General features: G+C 36.5%; 1 protein-coding gene across 2 annotated transcripts in view; it reads right to left on the reverse strand.

Moving 5' to 3' along the window:
- Window positions 1–23,322, reverse strand: part of ANO2 (anoctamin 2) — a 159,204-nt gene that overhangs the window by 112,771 nt on the left and 23,111 nt on the right. For both annotated transcript variants that reach the window (XM_088055431.1, XM_014261219.2), the window contains 7 exons: window positions 14,833–14,931; window positions 11,242–11,393; window positions 9,839–9,893; window positions 9,264–9,312; window positions 6,240–6,295; window positions 5,951–5,992; window positions 3,074–3,138 (listed from right to left, as the gene is read on the reverse strand). In XM_088055431.1, the coding sequence (XP_087911557.1) occupies window positions 3,074–3,138; window positions 5,951–5,992; window positions 6,240–6,295; window positions 9,264–9,312; window positions 9,839–9,893; window positions 11,242–11,393; window positions 14,833–14,931 (518 nt within the window). The remainder of the gene's footprint in view (window positions 1–3,073; window positions 3,139–5,950; window positions 5,993–6,239; window positions 6,296–9,263; window positions 9,313–9,838; window positions 9,894–11,241; window positions 11,394–14,832; window positions 14,932–23,322) is intronic.

Raw genomic sequence — 23,322 nt, forward strand, 5'->3', positions numbered from 1 at the left:
CTGAGTTTGAACTCATCTTCATCTGAGAAAAATCACCAAAAACAGAAGAAAATCACTAAGCCAAAGATGTTTTTATAGCATTTTTTGTATTACAGTGCAAGGATTGAGAGGAACTACTGTTGGTAAGTGCATTCTTACGAAAAAGTCACAAAAGAGAAACTCCTCCCTAGTTAAAACCAATACTTAAATTAGGATGACAGAAAAGGTGTGTTACAACACACAGACCTCCAGAGCTCTGCTCATTCTGAAACTGCAGGTTTCATTTTTCACTTCTTAATACATCCCTCAGGCCTTCCTGAGATGACTGAGGTACAGTACTTTTCATTCATCATTTTCAGCACTTTTAGCCTGAGATATCTGATAGCAAATAATTCACATTTTCATAAGTAACTGCTTATAATCCTCTTCATGTGGGTTAAAAGGAAACAAAAAAAAAATGAAATTCATATTTGGACATTCATGTGCTTTTGACAATAAGGCACTGCATTAGGCAGACTGTGTTTCAAACAATGCACTTTTATATCTGGATGTGCACTGAGAGATGAGGTGTTGTAACATCTTACAAATCAAACTTCAATTCACACTGTATTACTTGCACAGCCCGCACTATGTATTTCTTTATAGTCTTTAACTGAAATTGTTCTGCTGTAGAATAGAAATATGTAACACACACTGTGTTCTTATTTGGTGAAACCTCCCTTACTCGCAGCTGTATATCTTTTACAAAAAAAATTTGCTTTTCTTATAGCCCAAAGTGGTCCACAAAGCCAGAGAAGGATATTTTTACAGATTAAGAGACAGGAGTGAATGGAATTGTTGGTGAATATTATAACGGTCCTTTATTTCCTTTTGTTATTAAGAACTTTAAAATTTTCCAAGACTGACTATGCAGTTAAATTCCCTGAGGATTACAGACGTTAGAAGAGAATCTCCAGTCTGTACTAAGAGTGAGCATAATAAATATGTGCTTCCTGTCTTTGGTGTGCAATCACTTGGGGACTGGCCACAATTGTGTGGTCAGAAGGAAGGTGCTGAGACACCAGGGATAACCTACAATTCTACAGTGCCACATCTAATCTTCCAGCATAGATACTTGAGCTAAAGAATGACTTTCAGTTTGCATTCCTACTGAATAAGAGTGAAACAGTAATAGTTAAATAAATGTTGCAAGCTGTATTTAAAAATTAGCAGTGTACTTCAACAGAGTTAATGTATTTGAAAACAGCAGGCAGGACAGGCTTCAAGTAAAAAGAAAGATAAATGCTACTTTGTCTGTCCATCAAGGCCTGAATTTAAACTGAAGTTGCACCAGTAAAAGAAACAGGAAAAAAAAAAAGTTGAGTATAATCTAAGCAATCTAAGAAAGGAAGGTCACAATAAATTACCAAAAAGCACAAAGTGTGACTGATGTCTGCCAAGGGAGTAAGTACCCACATCAAGGCTGAGCTCAGATACCCCCATGGCACAAAAGTGAAGAAACCCACTTCACTGGCAGAAAGAGAGGGGTGGCCATTCTCCAGGTACATCTACACTGAAGTTCTAACATTACCCAGGAAATAAAAACCACATTTAGTTTAGTGGTAGCAGTCAAACTTGCTGTCAAGCAAAATATGGAAGATAAAAGCAAGAAAAGTCATCTCTGAGAACAGACAATCAATTGCACATGTCTGGTCTTCTTTTTGTTTCTCACAGAAGTTTAAACCACAGGATTTCTATGAAATCATATCAGCACAGTGAAACATTATAATGGAGACAGCAAAATACAAATGAAGATGAAGTGTAAGCAGATGTACCTCTATTTTTAACTCAGCTGAACTGTCAGGTCTGCTAGAACTTGAGAATTCCTCTAGCCAGTCATAGTTTAGTTTAACACTTGTAATACTTACTAACAGCACAGCAGGTTTTGTAATCTCATTCTGAGTTTACCTGTTCCATACAGGAGCTTGGCCCAGAGTAACTGCCATACAAAAGGTACATAAATTTTGCACAAGACCTTTTAAGCATAAAAAGAGGAAATTTCAAAGCTTGCAGAACCTCAGTAGGGTTTGATGGTCTCACTTCCACTTGCCAGTTTGCAACATCTTGCTCCCAATAAGGAGCAACTCCTCTCACATTAAAAGTTAGTGCTTAACTCTTTGAAAAACTACATGCAGTATTTCAGCTTTAGCTCAAAATATTAAAAAAATTTTTACAAAGCTTATTGACTATCCATATTACTAACAGCAGCTTTTGCTGGCAATCACACAGGGGCTCCAAAATGATTGGAGTTTGATTATTCACAAGACAAATGGTAACAAATGCCATCTTTCTTAGATATACAAATTATTTTAAAACTGATATTTGTTGAGGTTTTCTCTATTTCTTAATATCCTAATTCATGCCTTCCTAGATAGACATCTTATAAAAGTATTCCTACTCAGCAGTTTATTCAATTATTTTTCTTCATTCAGTATTTATAGTACAAACAAAATACAATACAACAATTGTTTTGTTTTGGCTTTCTTTTAGTTATTGTGGGAAATCCTTAAAAATCATGACTGGTTTGTTTTGTCTTATTTTAAAGCCAACATCTTCTATGTTAGTAAAGAAAAAAATTATAAATATACAGAAAAAAACCCACTGGGAACACATATGGATGTGTTCAGATGAATAAAACTTGTAAAACCAGGAGTAAAAAAATCAAATCAATCTCAAAACTGTCAAATACTTTCACACTGATTCATGATGTGAACACCAGCTTCTGATTATTTGCCAGAGTTTATGGCCATACCCTCCAATAAAAATTCACCAATGTAAACGGGAATTCCTCTCCTTTGAACAAATCAATACCTAAAAAAAAAAATAAAACTGAAGCATGATGTTTTTCCAGGAATAAGCACTATACAAAACACAGGTAAAATTGTTGAGTGTATGTTTGTTACAGTAAATTATCATCAGAGCCACAAAAAACACAGTGACAACATTATTTTCAATGTTCTGATCAATCCAAGATTTCATTTGCTGAAGTGGAAATGAATTAATCTGCATCACCTCAGAACCAGGTTCCTTAGTGTTTTATACAAGTCCACATTACCTTATGAGATCAATAGGCTGAAACTTGTAAAACACTCCATATCTTGCCCATTCCTGATACAGCAACTGAAGAAAGGGAAAAAAAAAAAAAAGAAACTGAAAATTAACTTGAAACAAGTAATCCCTTCTGTTTTCCCAAACTTCTAAGACTTAAAAATATTTCCTGCACTCCTGGGGTTGCTAAACCCAATAGAGCCCATAGAAAAGCCACTTTTGTCCCCATGCTGGGGACATCACAAAAAACCCATGTCTGCTGTTGGACATGCAGATTCACCCACAGCTCACAGCTCAAAGGAAGGACCAGATTCTACAGAAACTTCTTGCACTGGGAGGAATCTAGCTGCAATAGGAGCAGGGATGAAAGGAAACCTTGCAGGACCTGGGGTAGATTGATCACAACACACTCAACTGAAACAGGCAAAGAATTTGAGATGGTCTTGCTTATTCCCTCTTCCATGATTTGTGTGACACAATAAAAGGATTGTCCTGGCTGCCATACTGATATTTTCATATGAATACTTGCTCTTGCCTATTCAAAATCACCCCTTGCCATTACCCCCTAGCACTACCTACAAAATATTAGTCATATTAGTATGATTGTATTGATATGATTAGTATTATTAGTATCAAATTAGTATTTATTTCCATAAACAATCATACTAATAAATACATTCACTCAAATGTGCAAAAGAAGAAAATTAAAACTCTTGCATTCTTAAAACTCCCCAAAGGCTGCTTTGAACACAGCTACAGAACGGAATTTGAAGAGCAAAAAGAAAGTTCTGTCCAAAACAGCATTCCATTTAGGAACAGGTACTTTCTGTAAGTTTATAAGAATTCTCTAATCTGCTTCTAATTATAGGGATGCTGCTCTAGTATATGACAACAGTGGATTTCCCAGGTGGGTTACAAAGCTGTCATGGATTTTTAATGTCAAACATAGAGATAGCAATGAAGGGTAACAAGTTGCCAGTGGGCCAAAAGCTGAAAGACTAAAGCAGTGTTTATACTCAGGGTGAGTTATTATCATTCTGCTGCTCAATACCTTTGTTAAAAAGATTTTTTTTAAGAGTAGAAATCACACTGAAGCTGGGAAATTCCTTTATTCTTAGGAAAAAACTGAAACCCTCTCAGTCTTAGGTTTTCATTGCAGATTTCTAATTCTCATAGGATGGGACAAAAGTGTGTCACTGCATTTTCTCCAAGGAAATCCTGAAGAAGATCAATAAGGATTAACCTTTTATGTTATAAACTGGTACATAAACCTTAATTACTTGTGCTGCCCTGTTGGCTTAAGTACCCCATTAGGACTCAGTTCATTTTTGGGGTTTTTACAAGAGAAAATTGAATTCAAAGATATAGATAAGTTAAAGTGGGCAAAAGAAATTTAAAAAAGCTTAAAAATGCCTTCCTTTCTTTTAAACCTGATCAGGGTTCTTCAGGAAATTAAACACTGAGACTATTAGATTCAGATAGAAAACAGATGATGTTATGCATAGGAATACTACAGAAGATCCAAGGCCTAGGCAGCAGGGACATATGTGAATAATCAATGAAGTATTTCTGGAAAGAAGCTTTTATGTTTTTAATACTTAACACTTCATAACTGAGCCTAATAGGCAGAATAAAAAGAGGGCAGCACAAAATGCAACTAATTGGGGGAATATTTTTCCAGACACTGATTCTTCTAGGCCCTCTTCCCCCCCATTTCACAGTACCCAATCTTCCTCCATTGACTAACGTTCATTTAGTTTTTTTCCCTAAAATTTTTGCTTTCCAAGTCAGTAATCTATAGAGCTGCCTCTCAGAGAAAATTCTGCAAGTCCAGAGCAGACAATTCCTTCACAAACATAAAGTTCAAAGTGACAGACACAAACAAAAAGCTTCTTCTACAGTTTGTTTTCTAACTTGGTTTTGCTTACCAAAGTTCATACACTAAATTAAATTGTACATGGCACATGAAGACATCTAGTGGCTGAATGGCAACATTATTTACCAAAAACTACAAAGATTGTGTTTCCAAATTTTACTAATTTGGCATTGTAGAAATCAGATTTGTTTGTATAACCTCCATTTGTATGAACTCAGTCTTCATAGCACAGTAAATATTGAAGGTTTCCAAACATTTCCTTTTTCTTCATTCTTTCCTCTCCCCCTTTCTTTCCCTACAATTTTCCCTCTGCATTTCCTATCCTATTCTTTGCATATCAAGGAAAACAAAATGAGCAAACACTAGAGAACAATATGGAAAGGATCTTAATAGTTACTTATTAGTAATCTATAGATATAAATATATTATTTACTAGTAATTAAATGTTTTTTTCCCATTTCTAAAAGTAAGCAGATATATTAAACACAGTTTGAATTCACACTGTTTCTCTTGGGGACTGATCTATTTTTTAGTGTCCTTTGATAGCTAAAAACTTTATTTACAAAATAACTGGAAGCAGAGTTTTTGAAATTGCATGCTATTTAGTTGAATGCACAATCAAATTATAAGTACAACTATGTTTTATTTTATTAACCACTGCTCTCTAGGAGCATTTGGTTAGGAAAATAAAATTATTGTATGAGTTATTTAACAATTTCAGCTTCCTGACAGGTTGAAAAACTTGTCTATGTATGCAGAGAGAAATTGGAAGCACTTCAAGATGTAAATTTCAAATTAAATTAAGTGGCATGCTTCATAAGAAGACAATATAAAAGTCTTGCAAAAACATTTTTATATGCCAAAATAGAGGAAAATATGTAATTCAAAAAACACGCATTTGTTAAAACATCTACTTGTTCGTGTAACAGTTAATGCTTTACAATGAGATGTAGAACATCATTTATTATATTAAAGATAATATGAAATAAATTTTGCAGTGTATTTTACCTTTCTTTCATTCATGTCATCATTTTGGCCTACATAGTCACCCTGCAGAAAAAAAATAATAGCTTATGTAAAAGCAGAAAAAACTCAAGAAAAGTTTAGTTGCTTGTTCCTACCTCGTTGATTTTACTTTTAGATCACAACTTGAAATGTACTTATATAAGAGTTTTCATATTAGAATCACACTTAGAAGAGATTTTCAATGTCAAAGACAGCAAATAATAATGTCTACAAATGGATGTCTCCCAAATGACACCAGCAGAGAACTGGATTTTTAATAGTGCATACGTACATCATGAAGTGGGTAGGCTGCATCATAAACATTGTTTGCTATTAACGTGCCAATGCCTAAAAGAAGAAGAAAAATTCAGGTGGTCAACAGGCACATCTGAACAGAAAGCATTATTACAGATTTCATGACATTCCAGAGGGGACAGAGCTGTGTAACTGACAATATTCAGAATGAGAATAGAGCAACATAGGAGTTTCTGGCTGTGGAAAACATTTTTCAGAGAAACTCATTTCTATAAAGTGCTTTTTCTTCAGTGAATAGCACAGTGCAAGGACTCTTCTGACCACTTTCTCACCCTGATAGCCACGTGACTGAGGAGCAAAGCATCCAGAAGTAATTTCTGAATCTTTACAATGGTCAGAACCACAGATCCCCTCTGGCCAACAATTAAAAATGCCCCCCAAAAAAAAAGCTTTCACAGGAGTTTGTGGTTATGAAATCACAGAATGGTTTGGGTTGGTAGGGATCTTAAAGATCAGCCAGTTCCTGTTCCCCTGCCATGGGCAGGGACACCTTCCACTATACCAGGTTTCTCAGTGCCCTTGGCCTTGGGCACTTCCAGGGAGTTCAGTTTAGCAAGGGAATTCCCAGCACTGACTGCAGCACCTGTACACAGACATATGGGCACCACTTGCTCTCAAGACCTGCAACTCTTATAGCAATTCCATCTTCAGTCCCTGGAGGTGAAAACAATTAATTGTTCCATAAAAAGGCAACCAAAGATGAGTAACTTCTAATAATTAGTTTTGCATGGGTGTGTATATATATATAATTAGATAAATTAGAGAAATAATTAGAAATATATATATATAATATATATTTCTAATAATTAGTTTTATATATATAAATTAAATATAAATATAAGTTTTATATATATAAATTTATTCCAGGCCTCTCTGCTTTCAATGCCCAGAAAAAAAGTAACCAGCTATCATGTCTTTAGTGATGAAAAACATTCCATAGTCAAATTACACATTGTCATGAAATATTTGGGAAAAACCTTCTGGTCAGAGATGCTAGATATGAGGTAACAATAAATGTCTCCCTTGATACAAAGACAAGTGCAACTACATGCATTCATAGAATCAGGAAATTATGCTTGGATAGTGTTAAGCCTGCTCCTGAAAACATTCAATATTTGGAAGTTTACAGTGGTTCAGAGTTATGCTAGAAGAAAATAAGCTTTCCTTATATAATATCATAGGAGCAGAATCAGATTCAGCCTTATACAGATGTAAAAAAATCCATAAGCAAATGTGTTTGAAGTATTGTTATTTTCATAAAACAGGTTTATAAAACTAAAGACTGCTATAAGCACTTCCAACATCACAGGCACATCCTGCCTCTTGTGCAAAATAATAAACTCTAACAAAAAAAAAAAAAAAAAATTGTTTAAAAAAAATCTTTTAAACCTCTCCTGATGATTGGTTTTAAGCTTAAGACCAGTGAGATGGGAAAGCCTTAGTGGCGTATGAAACAGAGGTCTTTTGGGGGAGGCACTCAGAACACCAAAGAAATAAATGAATTTAGGTCAAACATGATGCACAATCCTGTTTTGGCTACAGACCAGAAAGATGAAAAGGACGGGAATGTTAAAACAATTATTTCATGTCAAATGAGTTCTTGAGCTGACCTGAGTTTGAAGCACATCAGGCTGGACATTCACACTAGAGTTAAAAGATTCCTGAAAAATTATTACTAGTCCTTTGATCTCTAATGATGGCTTTTATTCCACTATAAACCAGAACAAGTTATTAAGGAAAACCTTAAGTAAGAGGCAAGTATGTCCATTGGCAAAGTGCTCTATCCCTTCCTACTCTGTCCTTGAGCTTCTGTCTCCCCAGCAAATTCCAAAGTCTCCAGGAGGGTTCCCAGCAGTCCAGAAAAATAAGGCAGCATTCCCATCTATTGTCCCACTGGAGACTTTTGAGTAGATCAAAACACAGAACATCAAGTAAACAGTTCAAAAAGCAGCACCTGCCAAACAGTGTTTTAGAAATCGAGAATGCCTCACATTTTTAAAACCATATTTTCAGCTCTTTTAATATGAAACAGTGTGGCAGTCTTAAATTTAAAAGTTTGTTCTAGGAAAAGACTAGTGGTTTTGGTTGAAAAAGAAAAATAATTTTGTGTGGCTTTCATTTTGTTATGCTTTTCATGTAATTATTTTTTAAAAAAATATATCTCCTGTTCAAGGAAACCCAAATTAATCTATTTTCCTATACCAAAAACATGTCTTATGGAGCTTCCCTGCCCAAAATCACACCAGGACTGTGCATAATCTTGCTGCAGCACATTATTTGACTGAAATATTACCCTTGGACATCGTGATCTGCCCATAGGTGGTCAAGCTTACAGGAAGATTTACAGAAAGTATGTCAGGGAGCACCATCGCTTCTTTTCCACTGGGGAGATACGTGCCATGATATCACAATGGGTGAGAGAAAAGAGTAGAGAGAAGAGAATATGTACACCTTTATAAACTCTGAACCTCAAGAAAATTAAATAAATTCTGAACCTCAAGTTCCAAATATTTCAGCATTATCCCAAAAGTATCTTCAAAACATATTTAAGTCATATATTTCACTAGGCAGCTCAGGGAGGTAACTTTTAAAGCCAAAGCAATAAAAATAACCTGGAAAGGTGAATTATTTAATTGAAATGGCAAGAAAAATACAGTTCTGCAAGAAATAATACAACATATTGCAGTTGACATCTGTATTTTACAAAGCAGATCATACAGTAATCAAATCTAATTTTATAACAATTCACAAAATGTGAGTTATGTGCCAGATGCTGCACCTGTAGAAATGAAAAGCCAGCTCCCATTACCATACAAACCACAGACTAGAAATTCTTATTTTATGCCTCAGAAAAAAAACATTTAGTTCAATCTCTATTTTTTTTTCTTTTGTGAAGATGTGCCAGCATATTTCATGTCCTGCTAGAAAAATCAATATTCTGTGAGATACCTAAACAATTTCTTTCAAAAGAACACCTCTAATTCTCTTCCCTCCACCTTACCCATGCTGTTTCTGGCCTTGGTAGATGTGCGCTTCAAAATTTCCCTCACCTGCAAAAAAGAACAGTGGGATAACACACAGATCCTCTTTTAGCATGAATTTAATCATGGAATTAGCAATAAAACGAAGTTCTAAAATAGGTGGCTTCTGCAGTGTTCATTTGCACAAATATTTAAATAATTTAGCAGATTTTATTATTGAATTATCTGCCCTAACAATTGTGGGCTAAATCCTGCTGTGTCAGTCCTTATAGAAGTATTTGAAGTATAAGGACTATATGGAAGGAAATCTAGTTAAAGATTAGGAACAGTGCTGAAAAGAGCTTTGAACAATCAAGAGGAGTCAGTAGACTCCCTGCAGAGCATTTCCCATTCCTGAAACACCGTGCAGCTCCAAAAAGGAATTCCTTACATACATATATGTCAAGAATTAGTGTTCTGCAAGAACACAAATGCATGAATTCATGAAATTAGCAAATTTGAAACTAAAACACTCCCTGCAAATCCCATTCAAAACCCCACTAGCAAATCCCACTCAGTACAAGAAGATAAGGATCTGTTATTTTTATTAACTTACTATTCGGCTGCGGGTTGCATTGTCAAAAAAGGTGTCTTTGTCTTTGATGTTATACCTAAAACATTGAGAAAAAGAAAATCAACTCTGTTTTAAGGCATGGAAGCAACAAATAAGACAACATACAGGATTCTAATTTAGAAGTTGCTCAGAAACCACAGCTAATCAGAAAAACAGATGTTTAAAGGAAATATAGATGACATAGTACAGCATAATAGAACGTGCTATTTAAGACCCAGTCATCCAGAACTCTACCAGGATTGCACTGATGGTGGGCATAAAAATGCAAAATTATTAGCTAATATAAAAAGCCTCACTATTGTTTACAGAAGATGACCTTTTAATATTTTTCTTATAACATCCCCTCAACACTATAACATGCTTTTATTATGTTATTATGTTATTATTTTATCTTTATTATGTTATTATATTATTATTATATTATTATTAAATTATAATATATATATTATAAATTTATATTAAATTTATTATATTATTAAAAATATATATTATATTATATTATATTATATTATATTATATTATATTATATTATATTATATTATATTATATTATATTGTATTTTTATCCCCTCAATACTATAACATTATTTTATTATGTTTATTATGTTATGTTATTAAGTTTCAACCAACCTGATGCAGATGTTGATTACTCTTTTCCTGGCCACTAAACACTCAGCATATCACTTCATTTCAGATAACCATTCCACTGGAATTATGCCTTCCCTTAAACCTCATCATATGTGAAATTAGCTTCCCAGTTTATTCTCCTCCATCAATTTGACTTGTATTCAGAATTAGTTAAAATTGTCAGAGGGCAATAAATGAAATGGTGGATCACTGTATTTATTACTGAATTTTATTTATTGGACATAAATACAAGGAGACACCCAGGAGGAAAAGAGAGTGTTTCATGTCAAACTGGACCCAGAAATATTATTCTGAGTGAAAGGGCAGGTGTCAAGAATTCCTTATCTGTATATTATTAGCTGAGTTTTAATTGCTACAATAAATCTATCAAGATGGAAAATACCACTGTATTTCTACTAGCTCTTGCTTTTTTCAAAGCAGGCTGTAATATCCTTAACCAAATAATCAGGAATTTGGTGGGAGGATTTCTACTTTTCAAGCTAAACATATGGAAATTTTATTTGATGCACGGCTTCCAGTGCCTTATCCTGCAGAAGTAGAACACTGGCAGAAAAGTCTCTGCAGCTTAGATTTCTGTTAATCCACTGAAAATCTGACAATTTTGGATGTTTCCTCAGGATTTCCAGATATGATTGATGAATTTCTGAATTTTGACTGAAATGTGGGAAAAAGAAATTGCAGCACTAAAACAATACGTTCCAGCTTTCTTCATTGTCCATCAAATTTTAAAGTACTCACAAATATATTTTCTCTCTGGAAAATGGGTAGGATAAGGTTTTCATCTTGGTATTTTCTTGTCGTGGCACCTGGGGTTGCAGAGGTTCAGTCAGTTTGCACCAAATTTCATTTAACATTTTGAGTATTCCCTTTTCTTCTGTGATTTCATACATCTGAGGAAACAAAACTGTACATCAGCATGTCCCTTCCAACATTACACTAAGATGAAGAAAGGATTTGCTGTACACATATGTTTAAACCTGTAATTAAAATAAGTGTCTTCTCTGAAGACATATTCCCATATAACCTGAATTCCATATGGGTTGCAGTTCAAAAAGTTCTTGTCTCTCACAGCTGCTTCCAGAAAAAAACCCCACACAATTCAGTGCAAAATTGTTAATACAGAAAAAAAGACCAGAACCACTTCTTCACGCAGAGGTCCCAAGGCTTTTGTGCCTTTTATGCCTTATTTGGCGTCGTGTCTAGCGGTAGGTTCCGGAGTGGCCGTGAGGGTGGAGGTGAGGGCGGGAAGGCGATGCTGCGCACTCCAGAGCGCTGCTGAGGGAGCGAGGGGCGCCTACGGCCATACCATACGGGTATACAAGGTCCCTTGTTTTGCCTGGACACACCACACGGGCACCAGGACTGGCCGTGGCCACAAGGCCCCATGGACTTCTGAACATCCAGTGGATACTGATGGTCCCTTAAAAATTCAGTGGCCTCAAATGGAAAGCCACAAACTGTTCCCACAGCTGGAGTCCTCTGCCTCAGGACCAGGTAGTGCAAGATTATTAATATTAAAGACTGAGGCAAAAAAAGCATTGAAGGCCTCCATTTTTCCATCATCCCTGTTTGTCAGGTGACTATTTCCAACAAGTATTGGTCCAATGTTTTCATCACACCTTCTCTTGTTATTAACATACTTTAAAAAGTCCTTTAGTTGTGTGGCACAACACTGGCCAGTTTCAACTCTAGATGAGTTTTGGCCTTTTGTATTTTCTCCTTGGACATGTGAACCACAGCATTGTAAACTTCCTGTGAGGCCTGGCTTTGTTGCTAGAGATGGAAAATTTCTTTTTCTTCTCAATCTCCATGAGGAATTCCCTGTTCAACCAAGCACTCATGGAGCACTCAAAAACAGATTCCCAGGGACCAGTGCTGAGTAGCTCCCTGAGTGGTTTTGAGTTTACTCTCTTGAAATGCAGAGTAACAAGTCTGCTGACCTTTTTTTTCTCATTAGACTGAATATTTTAAACTCAACCATTTTGAGGTTGCTGTAGCTAAGGCAGCCTTCTACAACCATATGTGCCACATATTCTTCTCTATTCACAAGTACTCAGTCTGGGAGGGCATCTTTCCCAGCTGGCTCATTTTGTGGCAAAGTATTACGTTGAGCATTCTTCAGGAATTTCTCAGACTTACTTGTTACAGCAGTGCTGTATTCCCAATTAATGTTTGGGAAGTGGGCATCAACCATAAGAAAAAGAAATTTCTCCTGGTTGCCTACAGAATAATTCCTCAGTCCTATACAACACCCAGTGACATCTGCCTTGTTTTCCATCCCCCCAACCCTCACCCAGAAGCTGTCAACCTTATAATCCCTTAACTGCAGCTTTTCCTTTCCATACAGGACAACTCCTCCACTTCTCCATCTCTGCCTATCCCCCTCCTGAGAAGCCTTTACTTCCCTATCCCAGCACTCCAGTCACAGGATTCATTCCCCCAAGACTCACTAAAACCAGAGACATCACAGCTCAGGCCACAAAGCAACCCTCCCAGTTGTTCCTGTTTGTTTCCTGTACTCATGTTTGAGCCTGGCATAGCCTCACTCACCAAAAAAGCTCTATTATCATATCCAGAAGTTTATATATAGTTAAAAGGGCTCAGAGAGTACCTTTTCCCAGCATGTTTTACATTCTGAAAGATGATTTAAAACTGAACATTTGGAAAAAAATATTTGTAACCAGTTTGTGTTTAGAGGTGGATAAATACTTTTCCCTGAAAATGCCTTTTTTTTATTTTAATGGTTTAATAAGATCCTTGAATAAATAAAAATAGCATCACAGAAAATACCTAGTGTGCCTTGAGAGCAATATCTTGTATCTTTGAACAAAACCAGAACTTTCCTTTTAGTGGTTACTGGCTGATTTTTTTTTATTTTATTTTGCCAAATCCCCAAAATACAAGATTTCAGTTTTTTCAAAGTGGATTTTTTTTCCTTCAAAGGAAATTCCTCTTTTGACTGTTTTTAATTTCAAAAAAACACCCAAACCCTAGGACATGAATAGAGCTTCCCTGTCAAGCTTGTTTCTTGCAGTGCTGTCATTTCTACAGCTAGAGATACCAGAGTATTTTTTTTTTTTTTTGAGGATAACAGAGGATTTTTTGTCCCAATCAAAGGAGAGAAGGGGATACAGAAATGTTGTGAATGAGGAGGGTGGCATCAGAGATTATCAGCTCCTGGACAGACCTTAACCCAGGCCAAAATGATGACAATATCCACCAATTGAAATAGTGTAAAATTTACTTTGGTGCATCTGCAAAAAACTTGGAGAGGAAAATTCCCATGAGGGCAGAAGGAGGGAGAAATAAGCAGGCACTAAAAATGCATAAAAGGAATTAATTTTGGAAGAATTCAAAGAGAGGAGTTGAACATGTAGAAAGTTTTTAGGGGTACTGCAGCTGTCTGAAACCTACTCATTTTCAAAGATTGATTGAAAATATCCTTTTCTTTTTTTTTTTTTCCCCTTGGAATGCAAACACATTAAGAGTACAAAAGATTTATTTGGCCAGGTTGTAACAACCTGAAACATGAACCACAATGAAGTTTTTAATGGGTGAAAACAAGATGAAAAAAGTAAAACAAACAAAGATCAAACAACACAGTGGGAGAAAACAAAAACATTTTTTTTCCTTTATTTATAATGACAATGCAAAGAAATAAGTAAGTGTTCTTTGGTACAGTTGATGAGTATCACTAACTAAAAGCACAAGGCAGTTTCCCTGACTCCAGTGGAGTTGTTAACCAATGGACTAAATAATTTCAGGAACACAGATTGGGGGATTTACTACTCAGAATTTACAAGGTTTGCCAGCAACTCTACTGGAGACAGACAGAAAAGAGAGTGAGCTGAAGTTTTAGTGAAAACAGGCAAGTCTGAATTCACTGAGTCACTGATACCACCAAAGCAGATTTTCTGGGGAGAGCCTCTCTCTCTTTGGAGAATCTTAGGACAGTGACCACTTCCATAGTACCTTCCATACTACCCCAGTTCTTGACAAGTCTTCTTGACAAAAATCCAGACAGCTCCTGCCTTCTCAGCTTTCAAAGCCCTCTTTAACACTCACCTCTGTCATCACCCTCCTGAATGCAGTCCATCAGCCAGCTGCCTCTGTGGCCTTTAAAAACCCCTTTGGAAAGCCCATCATAAATATAGCTCTGAACAGTAAATCATCTTAATAGACTTAGAAATGTGAAAAATAAGCCTGACAGTTCATTTTCTCTGATTTTTGAAACAAAGTAACTCCACAGGCTTCTACACATTTCATGATTATTCTGATCCCTGCTCCTTCAATCATAAAACTTGTTGATAGAAAATGGGAGATATTTACCTTTTTAGTGGGCATTTTTATCTTTAGAAGTTCTGCTTCTCGACTGAGGACTTGCCAAGGTGCATGTATACGGACAAAACTCAGTCCTTGGCTCTTGCTCTGAAACATAAAAAAGGGAAAACAATGTATTTAAACATTCTTGAACACAATGTAGTGATAATATCTCAAGTTGTCAGCTCCAACTCAATAGTTCAACAGTAGGCAATAATCACAGGGAATAACCAACTTGTGCTACAGCTGGGCTGCAAAGTGACATTTTCCTTAAAAGCTGAATCTTTTATGCTCTAAAACCCATTAATCCACTGCCGCCAGTGTAGCTGTGTGTGCAGCAGGATGACAGAAAGCTACAGGTCTAGATTTTGGAATTATGTGAATGAGAAACCCCCAAGATACAGCTTTTTTTTGTATATTGATATTTTAGAATGGATCTGATTTCTTTAGTGGGCTTTTGTGTCCATCTGAACCAACAAGATCAAAAAAAATTCTCCTGATCTGGGTGGGTTTCGCTTAAGCTCTCATTTTCAGTTTTGCCCAACTATTTTCCAGATGCTTCACCAGATTAGTGGTTCCTTACAGGGAATCAGGCCCAACATTGTTGCCCTAAATATCTGCAGCTGGAGTAGCAAACCTAAAGAAAACATAAAAATTTAACTTCTTAATAGAGATATGAGCCTCATGTGTATGTAAAAGGTTGGTTATGCTTGTCAGTAGCATAAAATGCCCAAAAGAGCTTTGGCACAGCCAATTTTTTGCAAGCTGTGCAAAAGATGTCCTGAAGCACATCTGTGCTACCTGAAAGAGGTACCTAGAAAGGCACTCTGAGAGCAGAAAGCAGCACCCCTGAGAAAAACACGAAAATTAAATGAAGGAAGGTCCAAACAGTGTTTTCCTCAAGGCACACAAATAAATTGTAGCAGTAAATGACAGGGATAAATGCTTATTGTGGAAATGTAGGGAAGAAAAGTTGGGAGGAAGATTAGAAAGGGAATATCAGAGAAATCAAGGCAATGACCAGCTCTCACACTATCTCCCATACTGCACCTCCTCTTTGAGGGAATTTTCTTGACAAAAATCCAAACAACTCCTGCCTTCTCAGATTTCAAAGCCCTCCTGAAAACTCTCCTCTGCTGTCATCCTCCTGAACGCAGACTGTCAGACCATATCCTTTAGGGAAGGACATGGAAGTGGACACAAGAAGACTTTCAGGAGGAATTTCTTCATTGAAATTGTGGTCAGGCATTGGAAGGGGCTGCCCAGGGAGGTGCTGAATCCCTATCCCTGGAGGTGTCCAAGGAATGACTGGATGTGGCATTCAGTGCTCTGGGCTGGATGACAAAGTGGTTACTGGTCAAAGGTTGGACTCAAAGATCTTGGGAAGTCTTTTCCAACCTCAGTGATCCTGTGATTCAAAAGCTTGATTAATGCTAAGATTAATGATCTTTGTATGGTTGCTTCCATCTTTATGTAAACCCCAAACATGCATTTGCTGAATATGTCCTTATGCTTCCTGATTAAAAAAACAAAAAAGTTAGATGGAAACCCTACTATTGTTACAATCACTTTGCTCTTATTTCACCTATAGGTGCACCATGAGTGACAAAAATCACCCCCTCGCCTTCAGCTAACATTTTTTCAGTGGACAATGCTATTTTATAGAGCAGGATGAGCTGCAGAATCTCTATTCCATCAATCCACTGGGGAAGTCAGCTTTAATAGAAGGAAGGAAAAATTTACTGGGCATGAGCAGATGTTCTAGTAATCATTTACTGAAAATAGATTAATAACAGATGAGAGGTTAAATTTCAGTGGATGAAGATCAGGAGTTTCTTCTGAGCTTTTGGTTAAAATCAAGCATGTGTCCCTGTCTGGGGGATTATATTCCATGTTGGCAAGAGGAGGGACAGTGTGACCTAATTGGTTGCTTCCAGCTCAGGCTCATATGACTACACAGATTGCAAATAAAATTAGGCAAATAATTTGATTGAAAAGACCAGATGAAGAATATGACCCTTGTATGTTTGAACAAAAATAAGTTGGAAAGTTGTGCTGTTCATGAAGTGATATCAGATGACGAGGAATCAGACCATTAAAAATCTTTAAAAGGCTTTAAAAAACACCCTATGATGGGAAATTGAGGTAATTTTAATAAACACTAATGCAAAGTAGATGAAGTAGGGAAATCAGGACTAGGTGACTCCTGCTGAATGGTAAACAAAAGATGCAGAACAATGGTTTGCTGGATGTTAACCCTGGGATTACTAGAACTACCTCTCCCACATCTTCCTAACACTAAAATTAATCAAAGAATTTTAAAATAAATTTGAAAACGTCAATTTCATATCATAGCTTGAGAGATGAAACATCTAGCTCATTTTCTATGGTCTCACCAAAATAAAAACCTATAGAACTACTCCTCTGGTAAGATTCCTTTCCTCACTTTTCCAGGCTTCACTTGCAGCAGTTCCAGGTGTCTTTAAATGCCCTTTTTTCCTTATGATGTCTGCCAAGGATCTGCTCAATTAACTTATTCCCAGAGGGCTTCTTGTATTGCAAACATCTCCAAAAGTTAGAACTTGCTTTTCTCCTTGCCAGAGTGGATTTATGACTGTTTACTGGAGACACCCCCTAACTGCTGTCCTCTGGTTAATCACCTGAAATGATAATTGTGCACATGCTCATCATTTTGATCTAAAGAAATGCTGTCAGTCTTCTATTTTGAACGCTCAGAATCACTCCTGCTGATTCATTGTACTCTGGATGCGTCACTAAAGCCAACATGTGTTGCTGGCAAACATTGTTTTTGTTAGACCATTCACTTGTTATTTAATACAGCCATCCTTAATCGAGTCCTTTTTCACTTGCAGCTGATGTCCCACAGGACTTTATCCTTGGCCCTGCATTGTTCCATATCTCTATAACTGCACTCCCTGATTATATTATTTAAATTAATAAGTATTCCTAGGCAGATGACAAACAGATTTGTCGCTCTCATGATCCCTTTCTTTTTCCTGCCAAATCTATATTCCATGTTACAGAGCTCTTCCAATAAGTTTCAAGAGTGGAAGTTTTTCAATAAATTCATTCAGAATTATTCAAGATATAAATATATCTTGGCTGCTTCTCTGTTTTCTGAAGCTGAATTCAGTTTTCCCATTTCAATAGGAAAGCTCAGCATTAAAGTCAAATGGAAGAAAATCTGGGAAGTCTGCTTTGCTTTTCAGTCAGCACATGAAGAAAAAGATATTGGGTGCTTCTTTCAGTTTATAATGATTCTTAGCAGTCTAAAGCAGAGCTTTAACAGAAGCCTATATTGCATTTTTTTTGTCTTGGACTGGAAGTGTATAGGCTGAATAAAATTCAAATTTCTCCAAAGGAGACTTTTTCTATCTTTTCTGCCTTAACAGTAAAACACATTTGGACCTGCATCAGCTGCAAGTCTAAGATTTATTGCAAACTTATTGCCATCAAAGCCACAGCAGAAAAAAAAATATTACAACTACAGAAATTCTCATATATATATATAAAGTGATTATTCTTTTTACTGAAAACTGAACATTCTGAAACATGGCTAGACAAGCATAACTAAGCAAAACTGAATTTATTTAGGCATCTCTAATATGAGCTAAATCATACGATACTAAAGGCATCAGGTTTGTCAGTCACTATCAAGCCAAGAAAGGTCAAAACCAATGATTTTCTTTTGGAAGAGCCCCAGGCTTTTCTTTTTTTCTTTTTTTTCTTTTCTTCTTTTTTTTTTTTTTTATGGTGAGCATGCTGTTCCTAGGAACTTTGCAACTACAGAATTCATTGCTGAATGCTACAGCTTAGTAAGTATTTCTCATTATTTCCTCATCATGAAATCACTAATCACTTCATATTTAAGGAATTCAGTTTATAAATAATTTATATATTAAATAGATATTTTTAAATACTTGTCCAAAGAAAAATATTTCTGTTGTGTATCTTAACAGGAAGAAAAAGTAACACCAACAAAGAGTAGAAAGAAGATGAAAAGAAGCTATGAACTAATGTCTAAAGGAGTTCAGGGAACTGCCAATCTCTCTAACGATTTTTTTTAAATGTGCATAGGAAATGGAAAAGGCATAAATCATAAAACCAGAAGCATGTAAACTTCTTAGAAAAAAACCCCAAATAACTGAACTTTAAACATTTTATCCTTCAGTGATTATTAAATAGACAGAAATATACCAGGCAGCAATATTTTAATGGATCCAGTTAATATAACGAGACAAGTTTTGGTAACGTAGACACACTGGGAAAGTGACAGAGAAACAGTTTGTAGTGAGGAAAAGAAAAGACAGGTCCTATTAGCTCAGCAAAAGTAATCATATTCCCATTAATTCCATCACCAAATGGATCCATCATGTCTGCAAATGCCATTGTTCAAAATGAATGTCTGCTCTCCTGATACCAGCCCTGGAAATCGAGGCAAATACCAAAGTGATGTGCTAGTGCAAATATAAAGCAATTTATTGTTATTATCACAGAACTGTGATCACCTTCATTTCACAAGAGCAGAGCCAAGTGCTGAGCCATTGGCCCCCAGTACAGGTAGTACTGGATTGCATGACACAGCACTGCCAGATTCAGGCAGAGGCTGCAAATGTGGCTGTGTTTTCTGCCAAACAGATTGAATTTCTATCCAGGAAACTGTGTGTTTCTGTTCCTAAAGTTTTGTGTCCAGGATACAAAATCAGTCCATCACCAATGATATTGTGGGCCAGTTCCACTAGTAAAAGGAAGTGCAGGGCACTGGTCCAGGTGAGACAACAACAGCCAGTGTCCTGACATAGACATGTCAATTCAGAGCAATTATCTTATGGTAGAGACTGTATCCTATAATTGTTGGCTGGTAATTTAATTCTGCCTCTTAGTCTATGAATACAATGGAATTTCCCTCTATCAAAAAGCTTTTGTGAAGATAAATATGTTCCAGATTGAGAAGTGCACAAATAAGGCAACAAACTAATAAGACACTATGGCTATATATTATGCATCTTATAATTTTCATACTTTCCTTCACAAAACTGTAGCTCTTTTACCTTTGCCAAACTTTCCCCTTTCTATTATCATTATTTCTCCAGAGTATAGATTTACCTCACTGCATGGGTACACAGGCATGCTCAAGACCTTAAGCAAAGCTGCAATAATTTACATATTTTGACAGCTTGCTTTTCTCTTTCCTAATTTCTACCAACAGTGACAGTGCAAATGTCTTGTTTATTTTGTTCTCTTACTTCCACCTGTGAACATAAACAGTTAAAGAATACATTAGTGTGTACAAGCATAGAACAGAACACCTAGTCATGAAAGATCTGGCCAAAACACCTTAAAAACCCCTATATAATCTCAATTTCTTAGGTAAAGAATTGTGGAATTAAACAGTTGGCTTTGCTCATCCTTTGCAATGTTTCTTCATGGCATTGCATCCTCTCCAATCAAAATCTTTCCACTCATGTAAAGACAGGAAGTGTCACTGAATGGAAGATGACACAGGAAGCCTAAAACACAGGCGTGCTTCCCCTGAAGAAGATGGAAGTTTTTAATGGCAAGGAACAAAATGAAAATGAGCTGCTAGAAACTCAAGGACAAATATAGAATAGATGGGTAAATCTGCCACATAAAAAAAAAAAACCAAAACCAAGGCACAGACCTGTGCATTATTGCAGTGTTCAATGCAGGACCTATATGCGGGTGAGTAACAAATACGCCAAGATTGTAATTAATTTTAATTTTTTCTAAATATGTATTTTAAATTCAAAAGTTACTGCACTTTCATCAATATTTTCCAAATGTTTATCTCTGTCCATTAATCACTGCAGCATGAAAAATATGACTTGCAAAAATAAAGCTAAATAATCCCTAATTATTTAGAATAATTTTATCAGCAAATTTTTCCTGGGCCAATGACACTAATTTTTGCTATGAAAGCCTGGCACAATCTTCTGAGATTGAATACCATAAATAACATTAATGAAATGTAAAATTGAAAGCCTCCCCACCCAAAATGAACTGTCTCAAAGAGGAAGGGAGGACTGTGTCTACTCCACCACCTCCTGTATTTTGGCAGTGTCAATGGAAAATCATGTAATCGCCTTGCCTGGCTACATTCAGAGCCAAATTAGCTAAAAAATAACCCAATATTCTGTAGAATACATAATATCAAACTTTATTAACAATAATAAAATCAACAAACTTCTTGAGGCCAAAGAGTTAACATTAAAAAGGGCAAAATGTAGTTCCTCTTGAGGGAATGAGACTCACTAATCTGCACAGAGATTTATGACCTAAACAATTTTCCAGATGAAGCAGCAAGATCATGGAAGTCAATCTTTAGGCCAGATAACAGGCATTTTACCAGGGGGGGGATTAATGAAACAGAGAAATTGAGCAAACTTAATTTCAAGGAACAAAGAATGATTTGGAGAAAAAAAGAAAAAAAAAAATTCTAATACTTATGACTGAAAAACAGAGAAAGGGTATTTTAAAATATTCCTTCATCACTCCGTAGTTCATCTGGGATGTTAACAAACAATCATACGAAGGGTTGATTCAATTTTGTGTTGAAAGATTTTAAAGTTCAATTCATTCTTAGCAAAAATACTTTAGGGTCGTTCTGTAATTTGAAAATGTTAACAGATGGTACAAACGTATTCAGTTTAATAAGAGTATTCTCCTAATCAGAATCTACTAGCTTTTCCAGGATGTGGCCCTTTGAGGTCTCTCTCTCCATAGATCAGTAGCAGTGAAAGGAAGGTTGGCTGTGTTTGCAGGGGCTTGATTGGGAGGGGATTAAGATGAAGATAATCAAAGTATCTGGACTGGTTTGTTTGCTGGCAGGGAATCCAAAACCTCCCTGGACAGCTACAGCCTCACTGCAAATAGGAAGAGATGGGGAAGAGGCAGGGGCGGTCCCACAGCAGCATCATGTAACTCATTTTGGATAAGGCAACAGGTCCAGGGGTGGAGAAATTATCAGTTAAACAACAAGAAACTGAGTAGGAGGAGAACCTGCATTGCTGGAAAAAAATAAAAAGTCACTCGGGGGATTTTGCAGTGTTAGCAGTATCCAATATCAGCTAAATTGGCCTGGAGAAAGATAAAGCAGATTAAGTTTTTCAGGGTAGCAAGGATAATGGCAGACTGTGAAAAATTGTAGAAAAGCTTTGTAGGAGCCTGAACAATGGCAAACAGGTCTCAATGTAAATAAATATAAATCAATATACGTGGGTTAAATCCAGATTCACATAATAAGACGCTGGGCTCTGATTTCACCTATACTGGTCAGTAATGACACCTCAAGGTTGCAACAGAAAATCCTTTGAAAAATAGCAACTCAGTATTTTCCAAGAGCCAAGAAGTAATTTTACTGCATTTTTTTTAGGAAAGACTAAGGAAAAAAAAAATAAAACTAAGAAAAAAACCCCATTCAGATATATCAGTATCCACACCTTGAACTCAGTGTGCATTCTCTGCTTCCTCACCCCTAAAGAGATTAGATCAAAATTTGGTCCAGAGGACCCACAAAAGCCTTGTTATGGAATCACTGAGGAGACTGAGACCTTGTGTTCTGGAAACTTGGGGAAGTTATTGTGGAAGTCTGTAATATCCTGCATGATAAGGACACAGGACGATGGACTGCCTAGAGACCCCTTCAGAGCAAGCACAACAGGGCCTCAGACAAAGCCAAATTAAAAATCAACAAAAGGACATAGATACCAATGCAGCAGGGAAGTACCTCTGCCTTGTGCATGCAAAAACTGAGTAACATTTTAAGAAGAAACTATGCCAGACTTTGGGATAGAGATCCCTAGAAGGTTCCTAGGTGGGCAAACAATATCATATGGGAGAAAGCACCTGAACTGAACATAGATGTCACCAGGACAGCATCAGAGTAAAAGAATCACAAATGTTTGTATCATTCCTGCTGTTTCCTAAATATTTTAGCACTGCAACTGTTAGAGACCCTGTACTGTACTGAGGGAATCTCACAGCACAGGATCATTTCATGGCAATATTGACAATACCTGGAGAAGCAGTTCCCTGCCAGTGAGGCACAAGCCTGCTCCAGGATGAAATGTGGAGCTGAGAAGCTCTGCTGGGTGTTTGCAGGCTCAACAGATGATTAGAAGGCAGCAAGATCAGCAGCAGCCTTGAAATCTGAGAAATTCAGCAAGCAAAGATAAATAGCAGAGATAAATTGCTTGAAATGCTGCAGCTGAGAAAAGCACAAGAAGTTTGGCAAATGGGCTGGGACTCAGAGTCCAAGAATTACCTTACTCCTAGATGGAAACTGCAGTATTAGAATATTTCTGGAGCTCTAGGGGACCCAGCACCCTCAGCTAATGTGGTACCAGGGCTCAAAACAGTATCTTCCCACAGGATCATGGTAATCACTGAAATCAGCCAGTACGCGGACAATATTGGATTTTCAGGAATGTTAATTAGCCAGCACATTCTAGTGATCTC

The sequence above is a fragment of the Pseudopodoces humilis genome, chromosome 5 (assembly GCF_049639895.1).
Source record: "Pseudopodoces humilis isolate 2021_Gansu_Grassland_sample_001 chromosome 5, ASM4963989v1, whole genome shotgun sequence".
Taxonomy (NCBI): Eukaryota; Metazoa; Chordata; class Aves; order Passeriformes; family Paridae; genus Pseudopodoces; species Pseudopodoces humilis.